General features: G+C 38.0%; 1 protein-coding gene across 1 annotated transcript in view; it reads left to right on the plus strand.

The window, feature by feature from the left end:
* Positions 1-8,721, plus strand: part of ANKRD13C (ankyrin repeat domain 13C) — a 28,755-nt gene extending 20,034 nt beyond the window's left edge. The window contains exons 10-14 of the mRNA XM_075097289.1: positions 514-593; positions 2,167-2,265; positions 2,921-3,021; positions 4,063-4,212; positions 6,284-8,721. Coding sequence (XP_074953390.1) covers positions 514-593; positions 2,167-2,265; positions 2,921-3,021; positions 4,063-4,193 — 411 coding nt within the window. The 3' untranslated portion in view covers positions 4,194-4,212; positions 6,284-8,721. The remainder of the gene's footprint in view (positions 1-513; positions 594-2,166; positions 2,266-2,920; positions 3,022-4,062; positions 4,213-6,283) is intronic.
* Positions 8,722-9,854: the final 1,133 nt, after the last annotated feature.

Consider the following 9,854-nt stretch of genomic DNA (forward strand, 5'->3'; position numbering starts at 1 on the left):
CTTAGTAAAAGATGATGGGTTTGGCTCTGGCAAATCACTTCAACTTCTTTTAGACCAAAACATTTATTGTTTAGAATGCCTTTCTAGTTTTCTTTTCAACTGTGTTTTCTTTTAGCTTCATTAAAATGGACTAAGCCTGTTATTATCACCATGAAATCAAGAGCTATTCAGAATGAGCCAGACATAATCTGGAAACATGCATACAGCCTCTTAAAAATGATTAATTTATTTCTGTATTAGCTTGTGCTTTGTTACTTGTCATTCAGACACTTGAATTAACTGATTAACTGGCATATTAAAACAGCCGACTTCTATGTAAAATACAGTTTGAGGCCAAAAACCTAAATGGGGACTATGAAAGCAGGAGATGGAAAAGCCCAGTGAAGAATCAGCTACAATCTGGATAGACTATATTGCTGTTTTTCGTAGAATTGAATTACAGTTGTATCTTTTGAATGGCAAAATTCTAAGAGACTACAAAGATAAACAGTTAAGACTTGTTTTTCTCAACAGCCTGTCAGACGGCAGTCACTTACTCCGCCATCACCCAATACAATTACGTGGGAAGAGTACATATCTGCTGAAAATGGAAAGTAAGTATTTTTGTTTTATTGACTTTAACTTCCATAGACACCTTTAGATTATTGGGTTTGGGTTGTGGCTGTTTTGTTTTGGTTTTGTGTTCTCTAGTTTGTGGATGCTTTTTGTTTATAGTCTTCTGGGGACAGAGGAGCATTAGGTTTGATGGCTCAGATATTTAACATTCCTCACTAGGCTGGCTGGGAAGCTGATACCTGTACGTAAACAGTATTATTGCATCAGCTGGTGATAGAAATATTGAATGGGCATCTACCCGATACCCATGGCTTGAAATGTAAGCAGTTTGAAAATATGCACATCTGAGCTGGCTTTTTATTTCTTAAGGAAGATTTTTCTGACAAATTCGTTGCTGTAATTAATTTTATCTTTACTTATGATAGTAATAAATAATCCAATTCACCATGTTTAAAATAAAAGTTTATGATTTAATGAGACTCTAGTAGCAGTGGCAGTGTACAAAAATGCGTGCTTCTGGAATACAAGGACATACAGATCTCCCTAGGTACTGGCTGCATCTTTGCAAGATACTCTCCTCTAGGCACGTAACTAGGTAGCGAACAGCCATAATTTAATTACAGTAGCTTTATTTATAGAAGACACAAGCAGTTGAATTTATTTTCTAGGACTGCATGCTGTCTAGCTGTTGAATGCAGGAAGACCAAAACACGTACTAAGTGTGTCACATAATGTAACAAAGATAAAAGTTCTTTCTCCAAGGATATTAGATTAGTCTATAGTCAGGGAATTGCCAGGGAATATGATGATATTACAGTACAGACTTACTAAAAAGACACATGGATCTGTTTTGGGGTTTTTTTTTGTTGTTGTTTTTAGACTAATTTAATTTTTAATGTAGTTGAGATAAAATGAATATTCAAGCAGAATAAATGGGTTATACCTGAACAGCTATTACTGTTGGGGCAGAAATGTGTGTATATGTATGTAAGGTTTCGCTTTGTTTGATAATCTGACTAACTGAAGGGAGTTTAATGGGAAATCTAGGTTTCTCACTAATACAAAGCAAAGAGGAAAAGACCCGTTATCTTTTTGTTATCTATTTCTCTCCTATAACAGAATTTTCTGTCCTGTGTTTTCCAGTATTGCCTTCTAGTGATACTAGAGTAACTTTTCCACTTTCTCTGAGATTGTTTCACATTTCAGGCTGAAAGCAAATGAACCTTTTTCTAGTTCAACTTGATACTTTGTTCACATCTAGACAATTTTAATTAACATCTGAAATCAGCTGTATATATTTCTGGGTAGTTGTCATATCTTTCTACAGTGTTTATTAATATAAAGTTCATAAGGAATTATTTTGAGATCTTCCTTAAGTCATTTCCCTAACTGTTTTTGTCTTGTTTCCCAGTTTAGCAGAACTCATAGTAATCTAAATTAAGATGATTACTGACTCATCTTTACTATGCACAGCTTTTACTTTTAAAGTATTTGTTTTACTGTAGGGATTCTTTACTGATGTTTTCAAACCTGAGTCTCTCTTCCTTCGTTTAAAACCAAGGTTTCACTGAGAGAAAAACTGACTTTGTCTTTCTCCCCTCTCCCTTACAGAGCTCCTCATCTGGGTAGAGAGCTGGTCTGCAAAGAAAGCAAGAAAACCTTTAAAGCCACGATAGCTATGAGCCAGGAATTTCCCTTAGGAATTGAATCGTATGTCAAAATCATTGGCCGTGAATGTTATTGATATGTAGGAAATGTTTTAATATGCTGATGAACTGCAGAAATTTTAATATCTTCAGATACGGGCATTTGGCAGTTTAAAACCCGTGAATGAAGTGACGTTGTTAAGCAAGTAAACTGTCAAAATTAGAGACCTCAGTGCTGGCATGCCTGTTATTGGAAGAGCCAAGCGCTTATTATACTTGATAAGACCAGAGCTTTGACCAGGTTTATCACTAACTTGTCAGAATACTGGTGTGCCTGATTCTACAGAATTCTAAAACGTTTTTGCCTTAACAAGTTTTCGTACAAAGTTATGTCTCCTAAGCTAATGCAAAACCATGTCAGGTTCCTTATGTCCATGCAGAAGAGGCTGTGGTATTACATGCTTCCATCTCTTGAGTACAATGAGGACAAGAAACTAGTATCTTGATGTTTATTTGTACACCTATGGTAACACGATATGTATTACTAAGAACTGAATGTGAGGATGCTGATACTGAAGCTCTAAGGAGAGAGATCTATAAGCATGATATAATTTTTCAACTGCTTTTTTATCACTTTGCTCTTTGGGTTATTTTTATCTTTTCTAGAGGGAAGGCTTGTGAAACAAGAATTTGCAATGAAGTCTTTTTTTCCTTTTCAGATTGTTGAATGTTTTAGAAGTAATTGCACCCTTCAAGCACTTTAACAAACTTAGAGAATTTGTTCAAATGAAGCTTCCACCAGGCTTTCCTGTAAAATTAGGTGAGATAACTACAACTCTTGTGGCTTCATATTTCCAAAATGTGTGTACTTATTTGTGCAGTATGTTCAAAACTTCTGTCGAGTTTTGTCTTACGTAAGAGTGTGGAATGTGTTGTTGTAGATTTCAGGAGGACGTAGTTAAGTTAGTGGAAGTAACATTAGGTATGAAATCTGCAGCTGAAAGGTGAACATAATCCTAGTCAGGAAGAGAATGAGTTAAGTATTTTGTAGCATTTTTGTATTTCTTTTTCCTCAAGGATTACTGGTGATATATTTTTCACCTACAAATAGTTACAAAGCTATTATATTTCTATAAAGCAATTTATTCATGACATAGATTATCACAGCATGAACTGCCAAAAAGTAATAATACCTTTTCTAAGCGTTACAGGATTTCTTGCATACCAGTAAACTGTTTAAGCGAGGCAATTCTGAGCAGACTATATTCTACCTCCTGTCATGTTTGCACAGCTCTGTTTATTGAGGATTGGATTTTTGCTTAGCTCAGTAAGTTAGTTCACGGGCAAGCCAATTTTACTGAGGATAACTCTTAAGTGTTCAACCTCAATTCGCATTGGAAAAGGGTTATATTTTAAAGCAAACATTTACAAGGTTCATCTTTTCATGTAGATTTGCTCAACTGAAGCCTACGTGAGGCAAGGTTGTTTCATCTTGTATCACCTTCAGGCCAGTGTCCTCTATTAGAACAGATTAATCTGTATGTTCATAGCACCTTGGCTTCCATGTCATCAGTCTGCCTCAAGAAAGGAAAACCACTGAACTGATATTATTAACGTTTTTTGAATGGTGTATTGAGATGGGTATTGTTTCTGTGCTCAAGGGTATCTGGGTATATCCTGAACTAACTTTCTTTAATCCACCTCCTTTTTTAAGAGCTTTGAATTGCCATTGTATAGAATACTAAACAAGCTTCTACGTCTTTAGCAAGTCTGAAGTTACAAATCTTTAAGTAACAGATGGTAATTATTGTTAAGCCTGTATTTCTTTGCACTTCATTATATTGTTTTGCTTCCTTTCTAGATATTCCTGTATTTCCCACCATCACAGCCACTGTGACTTTTCAGGAGTTCCGTTATGATGAATTTGATGAATCCATCTTCACTATTCCTGATGACTACAAGGAGGACCCCAGCCGTTTTCCTGATCTCTAACTAAACTGGAAGGTTAATGGTGAATAACAATACCAGCGTACCACAGTGAAAGCAAATGGATGCAAATAGCCCACAGATATAGATAGAAAAGTGGGTCATAAAGGAAGGGATAAACTTAATACAGAAGAAAAGGGAACATGCATCAAATGAGTGATGTACTGATACTCACTGTAATGGGCATCTAATCTAGTTTGTGATTTACAGCAAGTCTCCTGCTGTGTTCGTTCACACTTTTATACATCCAGTACTGCAAGCGTGGTAGTCTGACACCTCGGTGACCCTGAGAATACTTAACAGCTGTGAGGACTATCATTCGTTTTTAAATTTTTTACATTTCTTGGTGATACAAAAAGCACTCTTGGACCATTAGCATAAAAGTTGAAATGTCTTAGCTGGATATTAGCCCTATAAAACATCCCACCATACTTAAGATGGCCATGTTCTATTCTTTCAAGCTTTGTTTTCATGAATTGTAAACTATGTATCATTATGTATAGTTCAGTAATTTGAATGTTAGTTGAACGTATATTAGAAGGAATGCATTTTCTGTACATGAATGAACCAAATGGTAATCATTAAACAATTGCATTTTCATACTGCAATACACTTCAGAAATAGCATTTGCTCTGCAGGGAATAAGGTACCTCCTCTAGCACCTTAGTGCAATCCATCGTGGTGCTATCCGTGTCTCTCGGAACCATTAATTTCTTCACTGAGCTGTTTGTTAATCTTCTTTTCATTAGCTCTGCACTTAACTTCTCTCACCATACTGGCTTGGGAGTCCCTGCTGTGGCCGTGATGCTGCGTCGATTAGCATGCTTGGGAGTTCATTAGCTAGAAATTGTCGCTTTTTTTCTTCTTTTTTTCACATTCACATAGGAGACTTGCTCCATAATGGTTGAGCATCAACTAGGTTATCTTGTATTTCTATTCAGCAGCCACTCATAAACATGGGATGCGTATAAAGGGTTACTAGAACAATAAGCTCAAGCATTAAATCTTCATATAAGAAAAAAGTCTCTCTTGAAGTTAGTTTAATTGTAGTGCACACTGAATAAGGCTCACACTGGAAGATTTTATTTGCAACTGCTTAGGATGTTTCCAGATTTTTTTCCTTCCTCCTAATATTCTGAATAGGTAGGCGGTTCAGTACTCTGGCTTTTTGAGTTTATTCTCATTCCAAGTGGTTCCAGTCTCCTAATTTGACAATAATCCAGCTTTTGGTTTGTTAGAAAGAACTTGTGCAAAAGGCTAATGGTGCTATTTGTTTGTATTAAGAAATTTAGATTAAAGTGCTGTGGTGTAATTGTAAAAAATGTAAATATTTTCAAAATTATATTCTTTGTGCACTGTAGTTAAAACTTTTTCTGGAAACCCATAGAGTTAAGCATCAAACTTTATAATAAAGAGTACCATCAATGCTTAGTAGAGGTAACCAACCTAACTAACCATGCAGGTGATAAATGGAGATGGCTTATCACAAGGCAATAAAAGCTGACTTGTCAGGCACATTGACAGCACGTGGAAATACATGTCTGAAGCAGACATTCTTTCAAAACTCCTGGAATCTGTCTGTATAAAACCCAAAGAGGCTGCTCTAGAGAAGTACAGTATCCACTCTGTAAGTGGAGTCCTAGTGAATCACTGTCAGCAAAGTACAGATAAACTCAAAACAGAAAGCTGAGGTTGATCCCCTGCCAGCATCACTATAAACCTGCAAGTTTGACAGGTGAGTACTGTTTACTTTGCAGACTGTGATCGATACACTGGAGTTATTAATTCAAAATAAAATCTAAAATAAAACTATAGGGGAAAAAAGCAAAGGGAAATACAGAATTGTAATGACTTGAAGTACTGTAGCAGTAGCAGATGTTGAACATTCAGTAGGAATGATAGAACTTGTTCTTCCAAGTCATTATGAATTCCTAGAGTGTTTTACATCTATGGTATAAATTGACACCCACCTCATGCTCCTCCTTAGAAACAGCTGAGATCCTTACCGTGAGAGACCAGGGCTGAATGTATGTAGAGACTGAATTATGCTGTCAGTGGGGCGAAATACAGATTTCTCCTGTTGCCCTCTTTTACAGATGCCCGTTGCAGGGTAGAATGTTTCATGTAGTGCTGCTGGATCAGGTCTTGTGCCGGGTGTCAAACTGAAGCAAGTGCAGGGGCTGTACAGGAGTACCAAGGTGCTTGGAAGTTTCAGCAAACAGAAGAACGTTTCTCCATAAGGTGAATGTTAGAAATCCTTTTTCTCAGTATTACAGGGAAAGAACCATGTGTTTCATATTACTTTGCATTTTTGATTATCCTAAATTACCACCACGGAGCTTGCTGACATAGGAAGGAGCATACATACCTGGAGCTGTGTGATTCAGGCAATATAGTGACTGCAATGGACTGGATTCTAGACTTCCAAAAAAACCAACAAAGAACAAAGGTTTTTGTGTAGCCTCACATGAAAACAGGGTTCTGTATATCTCCATCTGCCTATAGAACAGCCATGTCTTCTGGTGGCAAATGAGGTGTCTGACTCAAAGCCCGCTGCAGTTTGTGGAAATGTTTTCTGTGATTTCCATGGACTCTGGCTGCAGATTTTGTGGGGTTTTTTTAACCTTCATGATTACACAACTACTAACTTTGATACATTTTAAGATTTGCAGAAACTTTTTATAGTGGGTTGCTATATTAAGGCTTGCTCTAATTTGGAGTGTCAGCAGAGAAGAGTGGACACAGATTTGGTTGACTATAGTCTTTTTACAATATTATGGTGAACATACCCTCCTACTTCTTTTCTTCCTTCTATGGAGCTGAATTATCTGACTCCAACCAGATTGTCCTTTCCAGTCAGTGAGTGTTTTCAGCTTCCTGTGACAGCCTCACGGAGTAAGACTCAGTGAACTGTTTCTCGGTACATTTCCTTCCAAATTTTGGTGATGTGTTTTCCGTCTGAAACATTCCTACTGATGAGTTTTGAAACTTAAAACATAGGGACACTTGGGACATGGGTTACTGATGGATATGTCGCAAGCTGCAGGAACCCCCATGAGTGAGAGGGATGTTAGGCTGAGCCTACCGTAGGGACTCGCGTCTTGGCCTAACTGTAGCAATCCACAGGCGTGAAGAGATGTGATCCTGGCAGCGTAGCTGTGCTGGTGCAGTTCTGTAGTGGTGACTGTGTCCACACTGATATAAATGTTTTATCCACTGTAATTTGTTTTGCTTGCAAGGGTTTTTGTGTTGTGCTGACACAAAGTGCATATTTGTCGGTATGAGTGCGTCTGCACAGAAGCTTCGCCCGCGCTGTGGATGGGTGAAGTGTTTCTAGTATAGAGGGAGCCTTAGTCCGCAGCTGTGCTGTGGGCGCCGGTGTCCTTTAGCGCTTGCAATCTCCTGTTCAGATATCTTTTAGAAATTTATTTTTTCTAACAGGATTGTTTAGTAGCACTTCAATTTCTGTTTTTCCCCTTTTCCTTAAGACCGTGTTGGGTGTTAAGGGAAGGATTCCCCTGTAGAATGATTACATATTCACAGCTGTTTTACAGAGGTTGTCTCATCGCTGCTGCGCAACAGGAAGCGTGTCGGCTTTAGCTTGTTCACTTAACATGTGCACGTGTAGGGACTTCCATTGCAACAAGATACCCTGGAATGTAAGAATGTCTGGGTAACTAAAAACCCCTTTGGACACACTGGCTGAGGTGGATGGTATCATCTGTAGTTACCATAAGCGGGATGAAAAGGGAGCTTGCACAGGTTGGGATTATTATCTATTAATAATCACGATATTAAGATGCACATTGACACTGTGGTGTTCTTTAAGGTGGAGCTGACAATGGTGCAGGAGTGGCGTGTGTGGAAGAGGGAGTCTCTGTACCAGGGCTGTGTTCACCTCAGTTCAGTGTTTGGGGCATTGTTTCTCTCTGATCTCACCGTATTTCCCCCCCCTCCAATGGCTGTGAGGTTTTTTTTATGAACGAGTATTAAAAGACAGCCATTAATTTTGGTAAACTGAAATAAATTCTTGCTAAAGAATTCCTAGTGTTGTTTCTTAACCAAACTTTTACTGGTCTTCCAAAATACTGCTTTAATTTATGGCAAAGGGAATGAGTTTTCTTTTTCCTTTCAAGGAGCTGCTGTTCCAGTCACTGTACTCACTTTACTGCAATTCTTGATTTATCTATTGAAACAATTTGTTACAAAAAACTCTGGATGTATTTTTGCTGGAAACCCACCTTGTTAAGTTGATATTCAAAGCAACTGTCTGGTTTTTAAAAACGTATTTGTTCTTGATTTGTAATTCACGCAAGGGTAACGGCATTATTTAATCTGTATTAACAAATTTCCTGTAATGCTGCAGTTTCACATTTATTTTCCTTACAATTTGTAATTATCATGGAAACAATGTCATTTTTTTTGCATTTTACTAGTTGTCTGGTCCATGTTTTTAACTTACCTTCACTAATAGTAACTTTTGGTTGTATCATTTGTTAGAATAAAGACCAAAATATGCTGTTTGATTCTGAAACTGTTCAACACATGAAAATCAAGTTTTAACTCTCCTGTCATAATACTTTTTGGGATATATACACACTGTAGACATGCATCGCTGAGCAGGGATGCAATCTGAGGGGACAAGCTCACACTGCTCTATTCTGCAAAGGGCATTTCATTGGTCGTTTTTTAAATAAAATCCTGCATTTTCATTAAAGACTTTACCCTCTGTAAAGCTCCAGATTTTACTGGACTGTCTAGTACACAGGAAAATAGCAGTGGTGGAGGAAGGATGTGGTGAGTAGCTTCTGGCATTTACCTAGAGCTAAGGCGTCACAAGTTGAAGGAGACCTTTTAAGTTTGCTGAGCCGTGTTCAGTAATTACAGAAGTTTTATCTCCTAAATCCAGGCATGTACTCATTTAAATAACAAGACGTGACAACTGGTCATAACAGTGGTCTCTCAGAAGAACTGTGGATGACTGAGAGAGCAAAACGTGGAACTTCTAAAGTTTCATTTTGCCTTGTGGATGTGGGTTTTTAATTTAAAATTGCTTTTCTGTCCTGCAAACATCAAAAGTTGAGCTTGCAGAGCAGAGGTTAGGATAGCCCTCTGTAGTAAAGATCTGCTAACTTTTAAGATCTCATAAAGGGCAAGGAGAACTCACATTTGGAGTTACAGGAAGTGCTTAAAATGGTACCAGTTAAACCCAAAGATTTCAGTAAATGGTGCAGTTGCAGCCTTTTTGTTGCTATAGCACACCATTACATAGCGTGGGTAGCCACAAGCCTGGATTTTGCTATGATGGAGTACTTCTAAAATGAGTATGGTAACACTGGAGCCTTTCCAGATTGGGCACTGTGAAGGTACGGCTGAGCAAGACATTTTTCTTTTGCATGTGGTAAGTTACCCATGTGCAATGGCCCAGCTGTTGCCACTGAATTCCCCAGCATCAACAGCAGGACAAGACGTAACTTTTGCCAGCTGGATTGTTGTACTTGGGTCTCATTTAACGTGTCATGTACATTCATTCCAAATGAAGTATTGCAGGATGAGCTGCATACTGATGGGGTACCTGAGCAGTTAGAGCAAAATCACTACTGACATTTTTAGTTTCATTTTGGAGGAAAAGCCATCTCCCCGTTCCTCTAGATCACAGGGAGCGTG

The sequence above is a fragment of the Phalacrocorax aristotelis genome, chromosome 6 (genome assembly GCF_949628215.1).
Source record: "Phalacrocorax aristotelis chromosome 6, bGulAri2.1, whole genome shotgun sequence".
NCBI classification, from domain to species: Eukaryota; Metazoa; Chordata; class Aves; order Suliformes; family Phalacrocoracidae; genus Phalacrocorax; species Phalacrocorax aristotelis.